Consider the following 26,863-nt stretch of genomic DNA (forward strand, 5'->3'; position numbering starts at 1 on the left):
TACCTTATTCATAGGCCACTTATTCTACATTAGAATACATAGCCTCTCCATTCTTCTGTTCACTTTTTTCATATATTGCAAAAGCTTTAGTAAGACACTGGCACCACAATGCATGACACTGCGAGCTGCTTCTGAGAACATTGTTCGCATGCGTGCAGACCTCCAAAAGGAGTCTTCTGAATACTCAAATAGAGGACAACAGAGGACAAGTATTTTCTGAATTATGTATTCATTTAGTTTTTCATTGTTTGGTGATTCAACATCTCACAAGCCTTCCTGAACAATGAGGAAACAAACCCTCTATGTACCCATTCATAAACAGAACTAGCAAGCATGTCTGAGACATGCTGTATCTATAAACAGAAGAGTGATCAAGCTCCTCTGGATTTACTGATTAATAATCCTCAAAATAATCAGAGAGAACTGTATTCTACACAAACCTTCAGCCTTCTCTGCCAAATAAATAAGTAGATAGATACACAGACAGACAGAGCAAGCTTAGATGGGAAGCAAAAAAAGCATTGAAAACTCCAGGACAATATGGATATTTAATTAGCTGCCTGCTGCTGGCCATTTGGATGCCTGTGGGAAGCACACGAACTTTGGTCACCCTAACACTCTACTACATTCAGTAAAAATCAGCATTGTAGACTTGGCTTAAGGTAGTAACACACGAAGTACTCCATCTCACTTAAACCTATTAGAAGAAATCATCTACTACGCAATCATCACTACTACGCAAAGTAACTGAGGGATTCAAACTCTAAATTCAAATCAACTTATTAACTGTTAACTTTAAACGTTTGCAGCTAAGCAATATCTTTGAAAAACAAGAATGTTTTATGAAAGCAATGTCTGGCAACATTTTACCATTTCCTTTCAACACAAGTGGGTCTCACAGGAATTTAAATCTCAGAATTTAGTGTGAATCAATACTTATCAGCTTTTCCACTAAACATGTTATTATCTAAGACTTGTGAGAGAAAGAAGTATTTCTCCCCTTCTGCTTCTTTTTCCCAATCCACTTCAGAGCTTGCCTTACTGTGTGTCTTGTGAGTAGCACGATCATTCCAACACAATTCATACCACAGACAGCTGACACTCCAGAAAACATCAGGCTATGTAAGCCAAGAAAGCCACCACAGATCTGGTGTGTAAATCTCAAAAGAAGAAAGTAGCATTAACCAGGAACCTAAACAGGAAACCTGGAAACTGTGGAAGTCAAAATACACAATGACATTGCAATTCCTCAGCCTCTTGAACACAAGACGACAACTAAGCATTTGTACAAAAGTCAAGGAAAAAACACCCAAATAATAGGGACAGATGAAATTTGACTGACCAAGAGAAATATTTTTTGTTTGTGCTACACTAACTGTTCACAACTGGTAACGGTTATCAGTGACTATAGAGTAAGGGAATGATTGAGCACAAATATACGAGCTTCCATCATCATGCCAAACTAGGATTCAGAATTTACATTAGTTGGAAAATGAAGTGACAATGTCTGATGAGCTTATATTTGTGCCAAGAAGGACAGCTCCTAGAAGATCAGAGATTAAAAATAGAGTTTGAGGATGGTGTTTAAGTTAAAGCCAAGTTAAAGACAAAGTTAAAGGCTGAAGCCAAACGAGGAAACAAGAAGGAAGAGGGAGAGAGACAACCACAGCTAGGATCCAAAAGCAACATATTCCTACAGAGGAACACATCTTCAGCATGAAGTTCGCCTGAGACAAGAAGGGAACAACAGGCTGTCAAGGATTTAGAGAACTAAGAGCCCATCAACAAAATTTGGTGATGTAGGCAGTGGAGGACAGGCACAGGTAATTTGGGGAAGGAAAAAGTATGAAAAAACAGGTGTAAAATGGGACCTGCGGATTAGCCAAAATGTCCTCCTACAGATCAGAACAGCAGAAGCCATCAAAGAAGTCTAAACAGCATCTGAAACTAGTTAGGCAAGAGCTGATTTTGAGTAGAAATAAGACTTGCAGGTAATGATTTCTTTTTTCTCCAAAATGTTTGATAACAAAGCTGAATGACCAACAGTGAGCAAGAACAAACAGTACAAAGACATAAGACAACTGTAATTAAGATTCAACAGGGTCAAGAAGAGGGACAAAGTATTTCAACAAACCCAGAAACCGGTATTAAGGGTAGAAAAAAAGTGTAGTAATACAGAACAAATTAAAAGCTAAACCTGTTTTTCATCTCAAGTCTAATCAACGTCTAGAGAAAGATTGCTCTGCAGTATTTGTGCTGGCTTGCTGCACTAGTTTCCCACAAACCCAGCTCTATCACACATTGTGATTTCGACAACTAAAGCACTACAGAAAATGCAACTAATTACTACTGGGGCAAGGAAAGAACACCACCTGCACCCGCAGATTACCATAGAGCACTGCAGTGCATACAGTGGGTATGCTCTTCAGAATTATCAGCCACCTGTAACCACCAGATGGAGAATTCCCAGTATAACAGTGTCCAAGTAGCATTCATGTTCTCAAGCCAAGAGAACTCCACCGTGCTAATTTGTTAAAAAAAAAAAAAAAAAAAAAAAAAAGAGGAAGCGAGCTTACTTCTTTCTCCCTGACATGCACAACAGATTACTAGCAGAACCAGCAATAAAACCTTAGGGCAACAGAATAACATTTAGGGGATTTATTCACTGTAGTAGGCTGCCTAGTAGTCTGAAAATCCTATTAGTACTATGCCTTAACTAGAATTGCTTTTTCTACACAACATGAAAGTGGTTCAATGTGCTACACCACCAAAAGCCATACGTTCAACAGAACATAAACCTTGGAAAAGAAAGCTGAATTGGCTTCCCAGGCAAGTTTTTGCCTTTATCCATGATCCCAGTTCTTCACAGTAGCATATACAACCACAATGCCATCATTCAAGAGGAGCTTGAAAAGCAAGCGTTCAGGTCACAGCAGGGAAAAAAAAAAAAAAAAAAAGAAATCTACATTCATGCATTTACTGCTCTTTCAAGAGCCTAAAACCACCACTGAAGTTGTTATGCTCACTGAAGTGGCAGAACAAATGAGTGATATGTGTCAAGAGGATTTAGCTCCTCTTAATACCAATGCCAGCAGCCACAGCCCTGTCTCCAAACAAGTTCTCAGTGCCTGAGCACTAGGGAGTAGTGAAAAATGAATGTCAATGTTCATGCAGCTATTACTTCTCCCCTGAAAAAGGCCCTTGCTCAAGTAGAGCAAATCTGACTCCACATGTAGGGAAAAGGCTACAAGGACAATCAGAAGAGAGAATTTATCATGAGAGGAGATAAAAAATTGTTCAGCTTGCATAGACTTGCAAGAGTTATTTAGAGTCAAGCACAGTGTTGGCACAAAAACAAATGGGTATAAACTTGCTACAAGTAACTTCAGGATAGAAATCACAGTTAAAAGAGGAGAAAAGACCGCAGCAGCAGACAACTTCAGCCTGAAAAAGGTCACAAGGGGTACTCTGTTCTCCACAGCCAAGAGATGACTATCAAAACTGCAAGCTCTGCAGAAAAGCTCTCTGGCAGTCCACTTCCTACTGTGGATTTCATCTCAGAAAAGTGAAAATAAAAGGAAATATCCTTAGATGGGTTCACAGAATCACAGAATCACAGAATTTTCTAGGTTGGAAGAGACCTCAAGGTCATCGAGTCCAACCTCCAACCTAACGCTAACAGCCCTCCACTAAACCATATCCCTAACCTCTACATCTAAGCGTCTTTTGAAGACTTCCAGGGATGGTGACTCCACCACTTCCCTGGGCAGCCTGGTCCAGTGCCTCACAACCCTTTCAGTGAAGAAGTTCTTCCTAACATCTAACCTAAAACTCCCCTGGCGCAACTTAAGCCCATTCCCCCTCGTCCTGTCACCAGGCATGTGGGAGAACAGGCCAACCCCCACCTCACTACAGCCTCCCTTGAGGTACCTAAAAAGAGCGATAAGGTCACCCCTGAGCCTCTTCTCCAGGCTGAACAAGCCCAGCTCCCTCAGCCGCTCCTCGTAGGACTTGTTCTCCAGGCCCCTCACCAGCTTCGTTGCCCTTCTCTGGATTCTCTCAAGCACCTCGATGTCCTTCTTGTAGCGAGGGGCCCAAAACTGAACACAGTACTCGAGGTGCGGCCTCACCAGAGCCGAGTACAGGGGGACGATCACCTCCCTAGCCCTGCTGGTCACGCTGTTCCTGATACAAGCCAGGATGCTGTTGGCCTTCTTGGCCACCTGAGCACACTGCTGGCTCATATTCAGCCGACTATCCACCATCACTCCCAGGTCCTTCTCTGCCTGGCAGCTTTCCAACCATTCCTCTCCCAGCCTGTAGCTCTGCTTGGGGTTATTGCGCCCCAGGTGCAGGACCCGGACAAGTGGGTTCATCCACTTGCACAACACTACATGAAGAAAGAGTGAAACAAGTTACAGGATGCCAACAGTACATGTAACTTCTACTATGCTAGAACTGAAGGTCTTGGGAATACAAAATAAGAGCAGTCATTTCCAATAAAGCAAACACCTCTCACAGGTTCTCTAGCTTACCCTGTTGAACACTGGCAACATCATGTACAGTTTTTCCTCCTGTTCTTTCTGGGTCATATGCCGTGGAGGATGACAAAGCTCTGTAAAGAGGCGTCGCAGATGCATTAACCCCAGCGCATTATCCTGGGGGCTACACTCCTCCTGCCGAGGCCGGCCCATGATCCTCTTCACCATATTCATTTTGATTGACTTGCAGAAAGTCCCTCGTATCCTGTTCAGAAATGAAAACAAACTCGCTTAGCACAGCAGATTCAGACACAGCTCCATCAAAACCTTTAAACACATAGCATCCCCTCAGTATGAAGTACCATGCTGCAGTTAACACCATTAGGTAATTCTATATGCTAGGAAATTGATTAGTGTGTGCCTGGAAGATTTCAAGCTGACAAATTCCAGCAGGAAAACGTCCAAGACTCTTCAGCATAAAGCACAATTGATTTCTCTTTAAACATGGCAAAATGCTTTGGTACAGTTTATTAGAATCACTTCTGTGATTCTTCGATGCTCATTCCACAACATTTATGGAAACATTATGTGGATATTGCAAAGTACTCAAAATAACTCTAAAAATTAGTTTCATTTCTATACTTGTAATAGAACGAAACATTCCAACACTCTTGGATATCAGTCATATCAATACAAACACATGCTTCATTTTTTGCCCTAGCTTCTGCACAGTAAATAGACACAGCTGTCATATGGAGCTATCATTGATCTCACACCTCAGCTATCTGGTCTGCAGGAAAACTCCTGTCTTCTTACTCCTGAAGCACAAGAAGCTTGTTTTGAAACATCACACTGATATAATGTAGCATCTGTATGTAGCCCTGTACCGTTCTTCAAAAGAACACAGACTGAGTCTTCGGAATGTGAGGCGGAAGATCGCAAACAAGGAACTCAGAAAAGAATTGAGAGGTTCAGAGCAGGTAAATGGACTGCACACTGCGGCAAAAGGGCCTATTGTTGCACTTAGATTCAAGGGAAGGAGTAAAGGAGAACAAGAAGAAAATTTCATGTCCATACATTAAATTAGGGAGACCAACAATGAAAGGCTCAATCCACAGCCTGTGGATTCGCATATTTGATTAATCATACATACAGCACCAGAGATCACAGTGCAAGGGCACGTACTGTATGAACTTTTAATCTCAAACGTGTCCCATGGGTGAAGTAGATGGATTAGTATCATCACACGTAACCATATAATCTTACCTCTCAACCCTGTTGACAGAGCTTCAGGATCAGAATCCCCAAAGACCCGCAGAGAGTCGTGGGGCCCTGGGAGGCCTGGCTTTACATAAGCAAAGATGCAGTCACTTGTGAATTATAATGTCCACCTCTCTATGGTTAAAGACCATCAGAAACTGAAGAAGGTCAGCAAGAGCTATAAAAATTATTCAAGGGTAGAAAATGCCGTATGGTGAGAAATGTCAAGAACTTGATCTACTGAAACTATTGAAAAGAGTTTACTTTGAAGGGTCAATTATGAAAAGGAGAAGTGATGACAGCAGAGGTACTGTGATTAGAGTAGTGGAGGGAAAAGACCAATTACTAAAGAAATATTAAACTCAGAGATCAAGTCATAGGAAGAGACAGCAGTTGGAAAAAAAAAAAAAAGAAAAAAAAACAGGAAAAAATACCAATTACAAACAAAGATAGTGCTTTTAATACTCAAGATAATTAATCACTGATAAGAAGTATTAACAAAAAGAAATAATTTACTTCCTTAAGCCCAGATGAAATACCCTTCTGCAATGTGTTCATAAAACAGCGTTTCACTCAAAGGAAAAACATAAAATAAACAAATCAAGGACTGACGATAAACATCTTACCATAACACAAAATACAGCTTAGGAAACACAAAAAAGAAGTTAAACTTCTCTAATATTCAAGACAGCAACCAACAGCCCATGCTGGAAATATGCATTGACTTTTCCCATTTCAAGAGAAATGAGATGGAGCTGGCTGTCATCTTGTACTGTATTATCCCTAAGAAATAGTACAAGTAATATGCTTCAGGTCAGGAAGACTCATGCAATTAAAAATGAGGAAACCAAAACTTTTCCTAAATTCTTCAGTCAATGGATACATTATGCTGAAATTGGTGGTGCCTTAATCATTAGGCTGCCTAGTCAAAGGAAACTCGGGGAGCGGCTAATCCTGTGATGTTCGAACCCTTTGTTTGAAAGGGTGTTTGTGTTGAATCCCTCAGAGACCAGCTCACATCCTTCTCCCCATCAGGTTCTGTCCCCCCAAAGCCGGACACCCTGGATGTAACAGCACAAACAGGAGGAGAGGATTTCGTTCTCAGGAACAGCAGCTCTCTACAGCCTCCCCTCTCCATCCTGATGCCTTCCAGCAAGCCCGCTGCTGTACAGCCATACTCTTCACTACACGGCCCCAACGAGTTCCCCAAATAGATGCTCTGCTTGCAAAGACCCATTGAGTTTGACAGTCTGGCTGTCAAAGTCTTTGACTTCCTTAACATGAGCAATAAGTTGAAGCTAATTTTGAAAGAGCAAACCAAAAAAGCAGAGGCTTCATCACTCAGCATCACATTGATGGGCAGATGGCTTAATCAGGACGGTTTGAAACAGTTCAACCCACTATACAGACCTTTTGTCACTCCAGCTAAAAGACTATTGCACGTGCATAGCATCATGCTCTCTGTGGGCCAAAATAAGAAACCTGATCAGTAGATTTCTAATATGCACAGAAAAAACAACAATAAAAGTACTGTTCTTGTAAACCACCTGTTTTCTCACAGTGCTAGGAGAAAACTCTCCCATGAGGAGAAATCAAGTGTGCAGTAACACCCCAGCCTGAGAATACTTGAACAACCCGTCCAGTTTCTGCCATTGGCTGTGAGACAGCAGCATGTTTTCATACAAGCAAAGCAGGGCTGACACATCTGAGAAGCCCTCGTGTAGGCCCACTCGTGATGTTCTTCACTTTTCTCTTGTAAATGTACATGGGAATCATACAAGATGAGCTCATGAGGGTCTCAAGAAGCTTCACTCGAGTTAATGCAAGAGATACCTTGTACCATTCAAAATAGTTTTTCAGTGTTTTCTACTGTTAGCAGAAACTGTTGGACAAGCAGTTGAATAGTAGGCTACATAAGTCATCAACAACTTCCAAAGCATGAAGACTGACACTGTAAGAAAACCAGTATACACTAACATGCAGGATCATGAACACAAGCCCGGGTATGATAATGTACAGGTACCACTATTAGAGCTATCAAAACATTTGTGAAGGAACAAAGTAGACAAACAGAAGCTGCATGAAACGCAGACTTATTTTCACAGTAGTTATTAGAGGTCCCAGCTATGCATCTAGTTCCAAAAGGGTGTTATTTAAATAAGCAGCTAGGTAATTATCTGCTTTGTTATTACAGTCACAAACATTTCTCCAAGCTTTACAGTGGTATTACATCAGTAGCTTAAAAGCATAACAGAAGTCAACTGATTTCTTTATAGATTACTATGGGAGGCCCACATAAATTCACACAATCTATCTCAAGGAGGAGAAGCTGAAGGTAAGTCTTGGTGCCAACCATCACAGATATCCATTATGATCTATCATTTCCATACCTATTATTTCCCTCCACACTCCACCTGCTACTTCTTTCCTCATTTTAAGATTGCCTACCAGCACAGTCGATATTAACGTTCTGAAGATGAATACATACACTGTTACATACACTATTAAAAATGACCTTTTTTGGCCTTTGAAAGAAACAGTGAAGAGGTGTTATAGGCTGGGTACACATTCTTTCCCTAGGAACTGAATTGGAATAATAAATCTTCTTTGCATAAAAAAAAAGCATTAGCAAGAGGGGAAATGGGAAACAGAACTACTTCCCCCTTCTCCGCCCCCCCCCCCAAACCAAGTTAGGACACCACAAGGAAAATGATGCACAAGAAAACTGTGTTGCTGATAAAGGGGCCATCAACTCTCCCCAAGCAGCCTGGACTGGCATGCATTCATCTCAGGAATACTGCCTGATGCCTGCTGAACAGGACTTGGCACAAAGCCAGCATGCCAACCCAGTAATAAACATGCTCATTCCTTCACTAAGCTTCTCTTGTTAATCAACTAGTCATGTGATTACAAGAGCAACTTTTTTATTGAGAAATCCTTCTAAAAGGAAAACACCCTCAAACCCCACTCCAGTTTTTTATACTGTAAAGTATTATTAAAAACTGTTCAGGCAAGGATTTGCAAGAACACACTATCATTTCAGGAATTGTTGTTTCTTTTTTTTTTTCCCCTTTTGTACCTAAGTGTTTTAAAACGTATCTCCTGCAACATTATGTTATCATGAGAAAGCTGACATTTATGTAAAAAAGCATATTAGGTGCTGAATCCAACCTGAGGAAACACTGTTCTTTTTCTGCAGGTGAAAGATCATTTCAGTTCAGGGGTAGTGACCAAACTAGAGAATTCAACGCAGTTTTCTGTTCCCTGAAGAAAGCTCAGATTAGTATTTAAAGATAGAATTCCTTTGTTACCTGCAACATTAAAAACACTATTTTTATAGCCAGTCCAGCCTTTATGCCTTGACATCACTGAACACAGAAATTCTCAGCACTTCAACAGACACCATGTAGAACTTGATACAACTGGTCAGTAAAAAAGACAGATACTAAACACAGACTATCAATGCTCTTTCTAGGTCCATTTCCCACAAATTATTAATGATAATGATACATAATAGCAAATGCTGAGAGAATATATTTCCTGTGGTTTGTACCCTCTTGAAGGTTAATGTTTTATGTTCACTGAAAGAGAAGGGCAACAATTAAATAACAGTGATACTTCTGACCTACCCTGCAGGGATGGGGGAAAGCTGTCTCACTAAGAATAAAAATGCATGGTTTTTAGTCCGATGTTTTTTGCTTTCTTGTTTGTTCTAGCATTATTTTAAATGAAAATTAAATTTAGCTGTGTTTTTATACCTCATTTTGTTCTAATAAGAAAGTCAAGTACCCTTTTTTTTCTTTTTTCCTTTTTTTTTTTTTTTTTTCTCTCCTGCGTAGAGCAGAAGAAAAAAAGCATATTTTTTTCCTCCTCTTCCATGAGACACAAGTGTAAGCTTATGCCCAGGAAGACTACATTATCACTGTGTATTCTTGCTCTCAATTAATAAATACAAACACCAAATGAATTCCAGAAATTTAATAAACTATTTCCAAGCTACAAAACTTTTGTTCACCACCCCAAAACATAAATCCTCATTAAGCAAAGTATTAAATGCTACCGCAGCTGAAAACACTATGGTTCTGACTCCACACCACAGCTCTGATTGCCTCAGTTGTCTTTGCTGCTATTTCTCCACACAAACGTCAGGATCTGTAGTGCAGACCCACTACCCATTTCAACACTGTGACTTCAGAAACTTCTTCAACTTGGTTTGAATTGCAAGAGGGCTGGACCAGCATTACCTAATCTGAGAGATGAGTGAAGCACATGCAGAGGCAAGGGATGTAATGAAAACATGGGATGTTGATGGACATCTGGGGATGACTTTTGCTTTATAAAAGAGGAAGGGCATGCAAGGCCATCCTACACAGAGCAAGAAGAGAGCATGAACGAGCAAATAAGCATGTGTGCTTTCCTTCCCTAACAGGAGCACAATTGTAACGTGAGCCTAAAAAAAGGAACCTGGCTTGGGCTGGATGCTGATATGCTTACAGCTGACTTCCTACTCTCAGATCTGTAACCAGAATAGGCACAATTCTTAGTGCTGCTTCTTCTCCAACAAGCTTTTAACAAGACTTAGGATGCCTGTTTTTCTGCTCAGTAATGAATTAATAATCAGGCTGAAGGATTGAAAAAGCCCACTGAACAAACTGCTGCTAAGTTCATAAACAGGCTATTTAGACTAACAACACATCACTTAGCATGTCTTCCTTTGCACTGTTTACTCTACATCCTTTTCATCAAATGAAATACCATTTTTCACTTCCTCCTGAACTACAACAACTGACTCCAAGAGAAACGGAACTTAATCAGCTATAGGGAACACTTGAATGGGTACAACTAACATTGGTTTAAAATTGGCTTTTGAAAAAGGTCAGGAACATAGCACAAGTAATTGTCACATTTCTGATGCAAAATGGCACATAATAAATAGTACATCAATAAGCAAAAAGAGGTACAGAAAAATCTCATCTTTAAGGCATTTTCGACACACACAGTCCCTCATCTCTTCACAAACCAAGACCAAAAAATACAGCTGAGCTCTAAGACTACCTGAAATCCTCATGTAACTATCAGGTCCTACACAGCTTCATTTGCAAATTTCAGAGTGAAACATCTAAGTAGTTTATCTGCATGTAACACCACATTTGATCGCCATAATCAGTTAGGATTTGCTAGCCATGAAGGAAGCCTGAAATTCCATGCCACAAGCAGCTGCTTGTTCTAGGGCATTTCCTAAGGAGAAAATGGAAAAAAAAATTAAATCATTTATGTTTTTTTTAATTATTATTATTATTAATAATAATAATAATAATTAAAAAATAATAATAATAATAATTAAAAAAAAAACACAATTGCCACTGCAGGGCCGAGGACCAAATGAAACTCTACACATCTAAGAGAAATCTGTCTGCTTTAGGAGGTGAGGAATGTTTTTTCCAAGAAAAAAAAAGTCATCAACACTAGTCATTGATTATAATAAAGATCAAAGTATGGACTCTGTACAGGTATTATCCTTACAGGAGAGACCAGTGTTAGCATGTTCAGTTGGCCCACTGACATCCAGGCTCAATGAAGCTTGCCCATGCTTGTGCAAAGACACTCCTGTAGCATTTTTTCCGCTCCTCTGATCTTAGGGTTACAGTACAGTCTCAGGAAGGAAAGCCAGCCCTGGCTTAGTTCAACCAAGTCTGAACTAGTGCCCTGTGCAGAAGTCCTCAGGCCCTTCCAGGAGAGCAAAGGACATTGTTTGATAGGGAAACTTAGTAACTGAAGCAACAGAAACCTATACAACACAAAAATACCAGCAAGCAGAGCAAGTGCAAGCTGGCAGGAGCACAGGCACAAAAGATAATGACAAAAATAGGAGATGTTTCTCTACTGCCACTTCTTTTATGGAACACTCATTTAATATTAAAATCATCCCAAATAAGGTAAAGTTTCAGGATAAAGAGTAAAAACTTATGTTTTCAGTAGTCTCATATGGGCAGATGATTAATACAGATAGCTTCTGGAAACTAGAATTTATCAGATTGGTGTTAGCAATTAGTGTTGATTCCCAGCCACACCAGCTTGATGGCAAGACAAAATAAAAACAATCTCGAATTATGCTACGAACCTCTAGAGGTACTGCTATTAACACCTACAGGTGAGAAACTCTGGAAAAGCAACTACTGAAACAACATTCTGGTTGTGAGTCTATACTCAGGGAACTGAAATATCTCAGAAACACTGGCATTTCAGCAAAGAAAAAAATCTGAACTGGAGGAATGAATAGATTGTTCAGTATCAGGACATGACACCTAAAGCATATAAAACAATTACTAAACTGCTTAAATTAACAATGCATACTATTAGTGCTTCCGTTAAGAAGATAACCAGTGCTGATAAACTTTAAGCTATGCAGTGTCAGGCAAAGTGTACTAAATATTATAATAATCAGTATATTATAATGATCAGTAACAACTGATAAAAAAAAAAAAAACCTAACACTGAATGCACTATTTGTTTTCTCAATATTTTTGGTGGGCAAGTTTTAATTAATGAGCTCTCTCCACATTCCATAGTAAAATGTCTTGAGCATCTTTGAACACTTGTTTCTTCTGTCTTGTTTTCCAAAGCAATGAATAAACTGATTAGCATTAATTGGATGAACAGAATGCCAGTTACAGCCTGTCAGGAATAGAGCAGAACTGAAATTTTACTTTGCCAACCTGAACCGCATGGCAATAACTCAGGTGTGTTGATCAGAAGATGAAACGCTGCTAAGAAGCCCTTGAGAAGGGGTGGCAGAGTGGGAGAACAGAACAGCAACAGTGAAAAAAAAAAAAAAAAAAAAAAACATGAGGGCAAAATAACCTGGAATTTGAAGAGAAACCTGTGTGCTTGGTTAGCATCCAGACATCAACCAAGGCACAAATGAAAAATGTTTACTGCTAATGCAAGAGCCATGCTCCACAATGGGTGAAGTAGCAAAGCCTTCCCTGAAAAGTTATTCTACCAGAATCAACAAAGAGCCGTTATTAGGAACAGGGATGAATACTCTGGCCTACTTCACTTTGCAAGCAACAGAGGGAGATGGGGAAGGAAACCTGTGAACTGCGAGCAAAGGGCAGGCTGTTACAGCTAAGCAATGAGGCCATATTCTAAACGTGCTGGTCCCATACAGCCTGTTCAGTAATCACAACAGTGAATATAACCACAGGACGGATACATTTCACTAAATAGTCCGCCAGATGTTTTAAGCAGAGGAGGCTATTACACAAAATGGGCAAATTCTGTTTTCTTTCCCCCCAAGAGCAACCTAAAGCATCAACTATCTCTAGGATCCTAACAGGATTTTACATTCCAAAAGAACATTTTTTTTTCTGACTTTAGGAAATCTTCACATGAAGGAACACCAAGTGGAAGCTTGCTGTCTGTGAAAACTGCCTTGATAAAGCTGCCTGCATCTAATAACCTGGAAAAGAGATGCAATAAAGTCATCCTACTGGCATATGAATGACTGGTGCAACACAATTCAACTCTCTGCTACAATAATCAGAAAAAGTGCATCAGAAAGAGCAAAGCATCAGGGAGGGGGAGACAAACCCTCAGCCCTCCCAAAATCAGCATTAAAATCCTGGTCACAAACACTTGGTTATTTCTGAAGTGAGAGGAACTAAACAAAGGTGAATGACCACAGCTTCTCTTAAGCTGCATGGTCAGACCCATTACTGAAGCCTCTTGTGGAGTGAGGAGCAAAGACCAAACAACAGGTGGCAAGTCTTTCCTTACAGAAAACAGCTCGGGCTCCTCACAAACTCGCCAGAGCCTCTGCTGCTCCCTGACTGACAGGCTGAGCCTGTAGGAGGGATGCCAGGCTCACAGAGCGGTGCCGGGATGGAAATCACAGGATCACAGAATCATCTAGGTTGGAAGAGACCTCCAAGATCATCGAGTCCAACCTCTGACCTAACACTAACCAGATTTAGAGCTAAGCTCTAAATCTAAATGTCTTTTAAAGACCTCCAGGGATGGTGACTCAACCACTTCCCTGGCCAGCCCATTCCAATGCCTAACAACCCTTTCAGTAAAGAAGCTTTTCCTAATATGCAACCTAAACCTCCCCTGGCAGAAATTTGCAAGTTCCCCCCCGCAACAGTCTACAATTACTGGCAAATTCTCTGAACTTACAAAGGAAGAACTGATAAGCACCTTTTACTGGCATCTATCTGCTTATAACTATCAGCTTTTCTCCACTGAATAAGCATCAGGATAATATTAACATTACCCATCTCTCTATCTTTGCAAATTACAATGGAAATGCCAAACCACAAAAGTAAGACAAACCAAAATAACCTACCCCTAAACAAAACCAAACCAAAAGAAAAATACAATTGCAGATGGCTTTTCACATAGAAAGGCATGTGAGATGCCTTGCCATCTTCTGTTCATGACAACCTCCCCAAGAATCTCCGGACTCTAATAAAGCATGAAGTGATCCAAAGTCTTATCGTTCCATGATATCATGTTCCTTAAAAAATGTAATCTGAAGACCACATTGTTCTTCCTTTAAAAAGATGACCACTGTATGATACAGAAATTTATATATGATGATGAAGATTCTTAAAATATGGGCATATTGCAGGACACGGCTCTTCTGAGCTAGTGTACCACATCAGAGCCACAAGACTCCAGTCCCCCATATGTCCAAGTGCCACCTAAGCGATTAAACAGCCACAAGTAATTAAATAATCTGCAATGCAGATTAAAAACTGCAGACCCGTAAAGCAATACTAATTGCTCAGTAAATGCATTCTTCAGGTTCTCCCCCGTTCTTCATTTGAGTACTTAGCACTGCTGAAATTGGTTTCTGGTATTCACTTGCAGACTGGCTAAATGGCAGAAGGGGACACAGATATTCTTGGGCAATAATGTTGGTCTCTCTCATACAGAGAGAAAACAGCAACATAATCTCAAAACATTCCTGCTTATCTAATTTCTTTATCACAGAATCACAGAATTTCTAGGTTGAAAGAGACCTCAAGATCATCGAGTCCAACCTCTGACCTAACACTAACAGTCCTCCACTAAACCATGTCACTAAGCTCTACATCTAAGCGTCTTTTAAAGACTTCCAGGGATGGTGACTCCACCACTTCCCTGGGCAGCCTGTTCCAATGTCTAACAACCCTTTCGGTAAAGAAGTTCTTCCTAACATCCAACCTAAAACTCCCCTAGCGCAACTTAAGCCCATTCCCCCTCGTCCTGTCACCAGGCACGTGGGAGAACAGACTAACCCCCACCTCACTACAGCCTCCCTTGAGGTACCTGTAGAGAGCGATAAGGTCACCCCTGAGCCTCCTTTTCTCCAGGCTGAACAAGCCCAGCTCCCTCAGCCGCTCCTCGTAGGACTTGTTCTCCAGGCCCCTCACCAGCTTCGTCGCCCTTCTCTGGACTCGCTTGAGCACCTCCATGTACTTCTATGCCCTTTATGCCAGTACTAATGAGTTGGTATACATACTATTTACCATAACTACTTTCAACACTATTTTTCTTATCCTCTCCTTTCCCCATGTTCTTCTCCTGGTTAGCAATAGTGCAAAAATTGGAGTTGCATTTCACAGTAAATAAATGCTTTCTTGAGAAAAGTTTAAGAAATACGCCACAGGATAAAATAGGACAGCTAAGAATCCCAAAAGAGTGAGATTCTTTTGAATAAAGAAAAAAGCAAGCCTACTGCAAGCGGATATAGACAAGTTACTATTGTAATATGATGTTTTTCTCCAACACTGTTTCATTTCTAAGAAGTGTCCAACAGAAGCTGATTACAAATCCTCACAGCAGGACTACTGCACTTGAGAACAGCAGCTTGTATTGGCTGCATTTTGAAAACTCTTCACATGACCAACTTAAAGACAGTATTTTCTTTCTGAGATAGAACACTAGGTCTAATTTACCTGTTTTTCACTTACTTCTTAACAGTCAACAGCCTAAACAGCTAAAAATTATGCACAGCTAGTTAAATATGCATCACTGTACTTGGACTGGATCTCAGCTTGTAGTTAATTTCAGTTTCTCTTTATACAAGTATGGACAACTCCAGAAGAGACTGGCAACAAGAGATAAAGCTTACCAGCAGCACTTCATGTAATTACATGTTAGTTGGGGATGAGGTGGGTATGTGGGGGGTGTTAATGCCAACAAATGCCAGTAGCTTGTATTTGTTCAGTCTTTCCCTACCTGGACTTCTTCACACCGAGCACAAGCATCTCAGCTTTGGGATCCTCTCCTCCAAAGGCATGAAGTGCAGGAGACAGGATGCTCTGCTGCGGGCCCCCCATGAGCCCCCTGGCTCATGGCTGGGTGACACCCGCCTGCAAGCACAGGGCTCTGCCACCACATAATGGGCGCTGCATGGACGGGCAGAAACAGGCTTCCTCCGCTGGCCTCCATCCTGTCACGGCCACCTTCGGGAGCAGAGGCAGCAGCAGAAGGAGCCGCACAAGGGCAGAAGGACGGCACTCCTGGCCGGGAAACACGCCGCAGATGAGAACCATGCACCACAGCTTGCAAGCCCATCTGTACGGCAGCATTGCCTTCCCTTTTCCTCATCCCCAAGTAAAGGAAAGTTACTGAAATGGCAGTTAAAATAAACTGATTTATTTTGGAAAAAATAAAACAAGTAAGATGGTGTGTAATTTCTTGTTTTGAATTCAATTTTCTATATTTATTTATGCACTTACTATTCCAGCTTGCAATACTACTTGTATGCACAGCATCAATAACTATGCAGCAGCTGATTTAGACTAACACTGACAATTTTTGTGCTTTTTAATAAAAAAAATATTAATTCAGGTGTTATCATTTCCCAGAGAAATGCACATATCAATATGTTTACTCATGCAATGTCTCCCCACTTTACCTGCTCATTCCTCCAATAATAACCTCAGGTACAGAAAGTAAATTAGGGCAGAAGCCACAGCTTCCTGAAAACACTCTTCCAGTTACTGGATATCCATCTGTGCCACAGGAGGTACTTGGATTATTATGGATCAGAAGAGGGCTATGGCACAAAGCAGAGAGCTGCAGTCTCTTGCTGGCACTTCTGTCACCTATCACACAAGCAGTGGAGTTGATGTGTTTTTGTTTTTTTCCTTTTTCTTTTTCCTTCTCCTTCAGGTGACCTCTTAGCAATGCCAAAGAATTAACATGATTTCTTACAAACTCTCAATCTAAAACTGCAATATTGTGTTATGATATGCTATATATGCTAATGATATGTTATATCATGTTTTGTTGTTATTTCACATGGAAAAATTGCTACCCATCAGAGTTTGGCCTCCTAGCACTTGGAATAGTTATTGCTGCACCTACAGCAACATGCCTTAGAGATTTCTTCAGGCAGATTTTTGTGTTATAATGGAATCACAAAAACTCTCAAGCTAGGTTCACTGTGCTTCCAAATTGTTTTAACTAACTGGACATAAAGACTTACCCAGGTACTGCCTAAAGCTCACCCTGCACAGACTATTGCTTATCAACAGTAGCTCCTCCCATACCTTCTACTGGGGACATAAAATGCGGCACAGATCATGCACAGCATCCTCACTCTTCCAATTATCCCTCTGGTGCACAAGGTGTCTGCAGTCTATCTAACTTAATTTGCAGTTTTGCCAAGAAAACTTTTGCAAGGATACCAGAGAGAGAGAGACATATTCCAAAATGACAAAGAGAACAGCAGCAGGGATTACAGAATCAGAGAGCATCATCTCCATGAGATTAACCTCAATAGAGATAATTATCCCCTCGCTGCACTTCACATCTGTAAAAGATTATGGCAGCACCAATAGACAGGAATGCGTCAGACGGTCTTTCAGGCATTAGTCCATCAGTAGCAAAAATTATTGATGCAATGTGAAATATTGCTGTTTACCTCAAAGGCAGTCAGTAAATCCATCTTCCAGCAAAAACTGACAACTGTGCAATGTGTGCTGTGTATGCAGAAGCACAGCATGCAAACGTCCCTTTCCATCACTGGGAGGTTAGGACAAAGCAGCACGCCAGACTTCTCCAGACCCATCCCATATAGAAAACGTGGAGGTTGCTATCTTATTCTATGAAAGCTCTGTAACAATACAATCGTTCCTCCCTGGTGTTACATTTTTGTTCTGTGACAGACTAAGTGAACTACTGCCAATCAATGAACGTTAGGTCAAAGTCCTATAGGCAAAAAGGCATAAGATGCTGAGTGAAGCTCTGGCAACTCCTACAGCAACCTAGCAAAAAGGATGCTTAAATCATTTTTTCCCTCACACATACATCCTCAGCTAGACAAAGAAACACACGTACCATGAGCACCCCATGCAGTTCTTCTCTCCCCTGGCTCCACCCTTCATGACCCTCCAGCAGCTGCTGGGCAGCAGTCCGGGTTCTGGACCGTGCACACAGAAACGCAAAAGGAGAAGCAAGGCTGCAGCAGCAGCCCACCCGCGGCTTCAGGAGTCAAAACAAACTGCTTGAGCTGTATTGCACAACACAAATAGAGGGAGGCAGCCCTGGCAAGCAGGCAGGAAGAACTGCCCACTGCATGGTACCTGCCTTCTGCTCTGACACAAGAAGAAAATTCCTTGACTTCCACATGTGCATCTCTGTGATTTCCAGAATCCTCAAATTAAAATGCATAAAAGTTAACATTTAAAAAGTTAACGACATGTCGTGGTTCCGCTCGAGTGGGCAGCCGAGCTCCACCACAGCCGCTCTCTCACTCCCCCTCTTCAAAGAGGAATGGGGAGAAAATATGTGAAAAGGGGCTCAAGGGTTGAGATAAGGATGAGAAAATCACGCAATAATTATTGTAACGGGCAAAACAGACTCGGCATAAGGAGATAGTAAGATTTATTGTCTACAACTAACAAGCGAGAGAAGTGAGAAAACAAAAGAAAAAAAAAAACAAAAGCACCTTCCCCCCCCATCCACCCTCTTCCACCTCCTCCCCCCGAGCGGCGCAGGGGAACGGGGAATGGGGGTTATGGTCAGTCTACAGCACTTCTTCTCTGCCGCTCCTTCTCGGTCACTCTCGTCCCCTGTGCTGTGGGGTCCCACCCACGGGATGCAGTCCTTGATGAACTGATCCGGCGTGGGCTTCCCACAGGCAGCAGCTCTTCCAGAACTGCTCCAGATATGGGTCCGTACCACAGGGTCCATCCCTCAGGAGAAAACTGCTCCAACCTGGCTCCCCTACGGGCAGCAGCTCCTGCCGGGTCACCTGCTCCTGCGTGGGCTCCTCTCCACGGGCTACAGGTCCGGCCCGGAATCTGCTCCGGCAGGGGTCTTCCACAGGTGGCAGCCTCCATCGGTGCAGGGCCACCTGCTCCACCGTGGTCTCCTCCATGGGCTGCAGCGCAGAACCCTGCTCCACCGTGGTACTCCATGGGCTGCAGGGGGACATCCTGCTTCACCATGGTCCTCACCACAGGCCGCAGGGGACTTCTGCTCCGGCGCCTGGAGCACCTCTCCCCCTCCTTCTACTCTGACCTTGGTGCAAGGCTGTTCTCTCACTCCTGGCTGCTGTGTGGCGCAGCGTTTTTTTTTCCCTGTCTTAAATATGCTCTCACAGAGGCGCAAACAACATCGCTTATTGGCTCAGCTCTGGAAAACAATGGGGCCCTTCCCAAACATGGGGCAGCTTCTAGATCTTTTTCACAGAAACCACCCCTATGGCTCCCTGCTACCAAAACCTTGCCACGTAAACCCACTACACGACACCACCTCCATTCAATAGTAGGTTTCAATGCTTTCTGTAATTACTAAAGGACAGCAAAGTACCATAAAAGAAAAGGACATGGGAAAAAGAGGCCATCTAACTCACTCAGCTAAATATACCTAGGTTTCATACAGTGCCTGACTTACTGTGCTACAACAAATAAATATCAAGCGATTCAAGTCAACCAAAAACATGCAAAGACTTCTACATAAATCAACAAAAGCCTTAATTTTGGTTGAGTAGAGCAACTTTAAACCATCAGCATTCAAAGTATGCCTATATTACCTCTTTTTCTATGACAGGCAAATAAATCGGTTCATACAGAATATGTTAAAGAGTGTGACAAATTACAAATCTAAAGCCAATTTTCATGGAAGCACTTAAGCATTGCCATCACTAACCTCTACAGCATTCCTGGGATCAGGGCAAACAGCTTCAGAACAGTGCCCATTCCTTTTTGAGGTTTCTCTTCAACACCAAAGCTCTTTGTTCGCTAGAGAAAGTAAGATGAAAACAGGTTAGAATACAAATATGTCAAAGAAATCAGAGCTCTGCCATTTTGAAATCAAAGATTAGTTGCTCCTAGAACAATTGCAGTTTCACAAAGCTAAGAAATGTTTAAGTAACTCCTGGAAAAGGAACTGTAGCAAACACGAAACTGACACTAGCATTATCATCCCAGTTTCATTTAAGACATTCAAAGCACTCAAACTGCTGAAAGAGTTCCTGTCAATTGCAAGGCCGGTAAGTAATGCAACAGCCACTGATCAGCAAGAGCACCCTTCTGAGCAACTAGGCGATTCCTCATCATTATAGGAAGGGAACAGGAACTAAACTGAGCAAATGTGACACTACTGAACTGAACTGACTCCCTTGCCTTTCCTAGTTTTTCTGCCTCATTTTGCAGAGGTATAAAATGCTTATTGGGTCATCTAGGATTTCACAAGTGGATGCACACAAACCAGCGACAGAGTCTCAGCTCCTCCCTATGTGGCTCCAGCAAGCAATCACATTGAGATGTTCCAGCTAGCCCAAGTCAGTTGATAGAGGCAGCAAATATAGCTTAATTTGCTGTTGCACCTGGCAAATAGCTGGGTACCTTGGTGATATACTGTGCCTTGGTTAACTAGCTATGTGATAGCAGACTTATTTCACCCGTGATTCCTAATCTGCTATGTTTGGCATCAGTAACACAGGTGTTTCTACATTATGGTATAATATACAATACAGACATATCCTAAATGAACAAGGAAAACTTAATAATAATTAAAAAAAAAATCTATGTCGTTAATTTTAGTTTGTATAGTAAAAATAACAGGGAAGATCATAGGGGGAAAAAAAGAGCAGTCAGAAGAAGCAAGCACACTATCACTGTACCTTAGAAAGGCTTTGCAAAAGAGGTGGCATTAATGTGACTCATTGCCTGGAGAAATCTTGTAATGCTTAATAACTACAAGTTTTTGTTACGACACTTGTATGCATCCAAAACTAAATTAACTTGCTAGCAGCCCCAAGATTTCAGCATCAACAGCCAAACCAGTCAGTTCTCTTCTAACTTAATCCTCCATCCCCATAAAACCCCTGCTACTCCTAGGATGGGAAGGGAGCACCACTTGGGACTCTTGGGAGTTTTTGAACTGTGTTTATTTCCAGGTAAGACGTGAAGCCCTTGCTTGCTGAGTAAAGCCTAGCTTTCAAAAGGGCACTTGTACTTTAATCTAGGAAAGTGGAAGAACAGACTAGAAAAAGATAGTGGCATCCACCCACCGAACAGGAAGCCAAGTGTATGAGTTTAATTTCCAGTGGGATGCATTTCAGGCACTGCATGCGCTCACCCAACAAGCATGCTCAACAGCATCCTCACAGCTTCAGATCATCTGCACCTCCCCTTCACAGCCACAGGGCAGCCACTTACAGTTACCATTTCAGGAGGTCAGCTCCAGCAAAACAGCTGCTGTTTGACACAACCTTTTTCTGCTACGGACTATGAACTACATTAAATACTATCCACATTTCTCCGACACGGTCCAGCTCAAAGCAAGTACCCTGTGGCTTTCCAAACAACTGGCCTCTGCAATGCTTGCGCCTCCCAAAAAGCAGGGCGTGAAGATGCGAAGCAGATGCCATCCTTTCAACCCAGCTGTGTATGTCTGCACTCTCCTGATAAACTAAGGCCAGCATACTGCAGATACCGCAGAACCTGGTCTTGCGTGCATCACTACATCCATGCTCCCGGTTCATGCAGTTCTCTTGGACACTTCTTCACCAGTGCCAAAGGCCAGGCTCACACCAGGCCCAGGGAGAAGTGGACATCCACAGAACCACCCAACAGTATCCTGGCCTTGTTAAAAGAGGGAAGGCCTCCCTCTTTTCATTCCACCTGTCATGCCACCGCTCACTTATATGCCACCATCTTGCAACTGTTTGTAGGAGAAACATCAATTGACAGCCTGCACCAAACACTGCATGCACATCAAGTGTGAACCTAGAAATTGGACTGCAAAACTCTGGCATGCAAGAAATAACGCGAGCAATTTTATTTTTACCTCCACAGGAGCCTGTAAGTACTTAAACTAGCGGTATAAACAGTTGTCCCTTTTGTCATGGGAACAGTTACTGGGACTGGGTCAGCAATAAATCTCAACACAGATACTTCACTGCAGTTTCTATTACAGCTTCAACTGCATTTCACTCTCATGAACTTTAGTATATCACAAATAACCTCTTAGGTTCAAAACCATAGATTTTAAAATACAGACATAGCAAATCTCCTGTATTGGCTCCAAATCAGACCAGACTACAATTATGCCAGCTTTAATTAACACTTACTATATTGGCAAATCTCAAATGACCAGTTACACTACTAGTACCCAAAAACCGCAAGCTTACTTGAGCAGAAATCAAAGGGCAGTATCAGCAATTCCTCCAGCTTAAGTTTATTAAAAAAAAAAAAAAAAGAAGAAGAAAAAAACACAGTTAGGAAGTGAAAGCATGGAGACAGCTTCTACCCCCCTTCCCCCCTTCCATATGCATTGCTTACTTGGTGTAACAGAAATAAGAAGAAATCTTGTGAGAGCACTAGGGAACCAGTCTTCTAACCAGGTCTGTGAGAACCAAGCTGCCCAGTTTATGAATATTGCCCTCATACACGTGGAATATTTTCTCTCTTTAAATCTTGATTCCCCTACACTCACCCTGCTTCCATAGTATAAGTTCATCAGGGCCACAATGGCCTGAGAAACAGTTCATCACAAAATGAGACCGCTCTAACCTGCAGTCCCAAAACTCACTAGAATGGGGCAGGAGAGGCTGTGTAAACGTTGTTGACAAGAGCTAAATGCTTTCCTCGGTGCCAGAAGTAAACCACTCCTCCTTTAATTACATCAAATCATTTTGAGCACTGGCCAAGCTCAAATTCTCTCTGTTGTCATCAGCAGAATTACCAAAAATGAGTTCAAACCCAACGGTACACCCCATGTATTTTACAACAACAACAAAAGGAGCAAGGCAGCTCAGAAACTTTTCAACCTTGAGTATGCCAGGATGCTGACATCAGCAGAAGAAAGGTAACTAAGCCAAGTAACTGAAGAGCTCATTTTTCAGCCTCCTAGTCACAAACAGTGATGCTCTGCAAGTGCCTAGCAGAGTTCAAGCCACATCAGGCTCCTCACTTCCCCCCCAAAATGATGCGGCAGGCTCAGAAGCATCCCACAACATAGAGAGCAGAGTCTGAACGGGTCCTTCAACTGTACTACGCTTAGACAGGAACCATGCTGCAAACTCTGAGAAATTAGAACCATTTCTTTCCAGTCTCAATAGCATGGCTGATCTTGGTTACTTCCCACTTGATGAAACCTCCTCTGCAAAGAATAAACACCTCTGGGAAATCTAATGGCACATAAAGTGCAGAAAAGAAAACCTATCCTCTTTGTTTCTGAGAGATGTGTGTTCTCCAAACAATCAAGACCCAAGCTGACCTGTCTTACCAGATAGTTAGGGCACTCAGCCAAGAGGCCTGTGTACACCCTCCTGACCCCACATGTGGAGCACACCTCCTCTGACCACATGGTGAGCACACCAGGGGCAGCACGGTTGCTCGCCCCACCAACCGTCCCATGCACTCTCCTCCACAGCCGGGGCACAGGACAGGCCCGGGAGCTCAGGCTGCTCCAGGCAGGGGGCGAGCATACAGGCAGCTCCTCGCTTTCCCACTAGCAGCCTGCTCAGACCCCAGGTGTCCCAGAAGTTGCTGAAACCCAAAAGGGCAGAGAAGCACAGCAAAGAACCAAGGTAGCCATTTGGCACTAGGTGCCTTCTCATAACTATTTCAGAATTGTATAAATAGCTATTACATCATGAAAAACTAAGTGATGAGCAACAGGTACTGCCAAATGCCACCACATCTCCACCTGCAGTGCAAAACAAATACCTTAACGATGCCTCAGCCACCAGAACACATCTGCACTTACGTACACATACACAGTGTGCAAGTCAGCAGACACCAGCACAACCAAGAAGCCCCATAACCACGTCCTGACTCTCAGCCACTTCATTTTCATGACCCACCACTGAACCCTGGCAGCAAGCACATCCATTGTTTTCCAGACCATTCAGAAAAAAAAGCTTGAGTCACTGAAAACACCTCCACTCCCACGCCAGCCTTACATAGAGCTCCCTGCTGCACTGAAGTGCTTCTTTTAAGTTTAAAGGGTTAACGTATTTTCAACTGTCTTGCCAAAACATAATATTAGGGTGGCCAGCTTGAGCATAACTGATAAAACCTCAACCGACACTTCACAGTAATTATCACCAAATTTAACAAGTATTTTCTTTTTCAGAAGAGTCCTGACCTATGGGCATTCCTTGAAGAGTTTATATATGTAGTCTGAATTATTATGTAGGATTACAATTATTATGCAGGATTATTCCCCCCACCTGCAGCAGAGGAATAAATTTATTTCTTTATTTAAACTAGGCAATACATTGAGTCAGCATGCATTACAGTAAACACAATTTTTGTTATAAACATCTTACCTTTTGTTAAAACAAGGTATATAGAAAATTGAACTTGAACTGCTGCACTTCCCAACATTGTTCTTTAGAATTGATGGCAGTAAGCATAAACCCATTTTTCATGATACAGAGTCAATTTCTGATTTGGATAATTTCTCTAAGCAGCCACTGCTTCCTTCCCCTTGTTCATTTAAGTACTTGGCTTGCTAAGACACAAAACATTTGTGCTCTGGCACCCCACTAAATATTCTACCCAGAGTTTTAGCTGTGTTTCTATTTTTATTTAGACTAAATATCTCAGTGCTTTCTAGACAGCATTTCTGAAGTTTCACAAATAAAATACACTTTGCTTGCTTCCCTTGCCAGACACCCTGCAAAAAGATCTGAATAAAAAAATCTCAGCAGTCTCAAATCATTTGGTTCCTGGAAAGAAGTAAATTGAGCAAATAACACCACAAAATCCACTCATGTTTCCCTCTCACTTCTTAAATAAATAAATAAATACAAACACCACACAGGTTTCCAGCTTAGCTGCATTCCCCTCACTTAAGATATTTTGTGAATATTTCTCTGTGGAAAAGGTACATTTAGTTTATCAAGTAGTTACGTACCATACTGGTACATACGTGCTTACGTAACATACAATATAAAACTAAGAAAGCATCAAATTTCTTCTGTTACACACTACAGGCACTCAAGAGAAATCAATTCAGATCTCAACAGCATTTTTTCTACCTATTACCATGTTCTGCCAAGTTACACAAACGACGTACATGTTATGTCAGAGAAATGTTTTATTACACATAAACAAAGTGTTTCAGCAAGAGGTTAACAAGGCATTGATGTTGAAGCCTAAATCAGCTGCTGATAGAAATTAAATACAGCACATGAGTGCTGGTACTTCTTGTTCGAGAGAGATAAAGATCTGCTTCTTACTGGAAGAAACAAAAGGGAAGACAAGCATCACATCTGATGTAAATCCAACTTTTGCCCATTATAGCAGAGGTGTGCATTCAAGCACTTGCTCCTTCACATGGTGAACCACTGGCACACTTTCAGATGCACCACCAGGGACATCAATGCAAAGCGCATCTTCAGCCAGATGAGGTGAGAGGTCAGCACCATGCGCTGCCAGCCAGAGCTGGTATCCTAATTCTCACATAATTTATTTCTTATCATTAATGAAGGTAACAATATTTTTGTGCTGTACACAGAATTTGAGAGAAGGGATGTGAATGTGAACATCACCTTCCCTATGTACCTCCAGCTCCGTTTATTTTAATAGCAGGATTAAGTTGAAAGTTATTTCCATCTGGGAAATTATTTTCCAGAGATTTCCCTCTGGGAAAGAATAGACCTTAAAAGTCCATAAGAAGGTCAGCTGTGTTAGGTAAATAACAGAGCAGTTCAGTCCCTGGCTACCTCCAAAGCCCTCGTTCTTAACGTTTTCTCATTCACTAGTGCTGCTAAACCAAACTCTGTCAGGAACATAAAGTACCTAGGTATTGCTACAGTGTTCGGCTTTTTGTTTTTAAACCCAAGTGTTTGCACTCTAGCCATACTTCCAAATGAATATATACTTCCAAATTAAGACTCCATTAACCTTCCCTTGCTCAAAAAAAGATCATAGAATCACAGAATCATCTAGGTTGAAGAGACCTCCAAGATCACCTAGTCCTAAATCTAAACATCTTTTAAAGACCTCCAGGGGTGGTGACTCAACCACTTCCCTGGGCAGCCTGTTCCAATGTCTAACAACCCTTTCGGTAAAGAAGTTCTTCCTAACATCCAACCTAAAACTCCCCTGGTGCAACTTAAGCCCATTCCCCCTCATCCTGTCACCAGGCATGTGGGAGAACAGGCCAACCCCCACCTCACTACAGCCTCCTTTAAGGTACCTATAGAGAGCGATAAGGTCGCCCCTGAGCCTCCTCTTCTCCAGGCTGAACAAGCCCAGCTCCCTCAGACGCTCCTCATAGGACTTGTTCTCCAGGCCCCTCACCAGCTTCGTTGCCCTTCTCTGGACTCGCTCAAGCACCTCCATGTCCTTCTTGTAGCGAGGGGCCCAAAACTGAACACAGTACTCGAGGTGCGGCCTCACCAGAGCCGAGTACAGGGGGACGATCACTTCCCTAGCCCTGCTGGCCGCACTGCTTCTGATACAAGCCAGGATGCTGTTGGCCTTCTTGGCCACCTGAGCACACTGCTGGCTCATATTCAGCCGACTATCAACCATCACTCCCAGGTCCTTCTCTGCCAGGCAGCTCTCCAACCACTCATCTCCCAGCCTGTAGCTCTGCTTGGGGTTATTGCATCCCAGGTGCAGGACCCGGCACTTGGCCTTATTGAACTTCATGCA

General features: G+C 42.1%; 1 protein-coding gene across 6 annotated transcripts in view; it reads right to left on the reverse strand.

The window, feature by feature from the left end:
* WDFY3 (WD repeat and FYVE domain containing 3) overlaps positions 1-26,863 on the reverse strand; it is a 190,932-nt gene that overhangs the window by 129,978 nt on the left and 34,091 nt on the right. For 5 of the 6 annotated variants that reach the window (XM_084286230.1, XM_084286228.1, XM_084286227.1 and 2 more), the window contains exons 2-3: positions 19,893-19,984; positions 4,536-4,746 (exon numbers count right to left, since the gene is read on the reverse strand). In XM_084286230.1, coding sequence (XP_084142356.1) covers positions 4,536-4,715 — 180 coding nt within the window. In that variant the 5' untranslated portion in view covers positions 4,716-4,746; positions 19,893-19,984. Of the gene's footprint in view, positions 1-4,535; positions 4,747-19,892; positions 19,985-26,863 lie in introns of those variants that run through there. The other variant, XM_084286231.1, reaches the window with a different exon arrangement.

This window comes from Netta rufina (genome assembly GCF_964035555.1).
Source record: "Netta rufina genome assembly, chromosome: 4".
Lineage (NCBI taxonomy): Eukaryota > Metazoa > Chordata > Aves > Anseriformes > Anatidae > Netta > Netta rufina.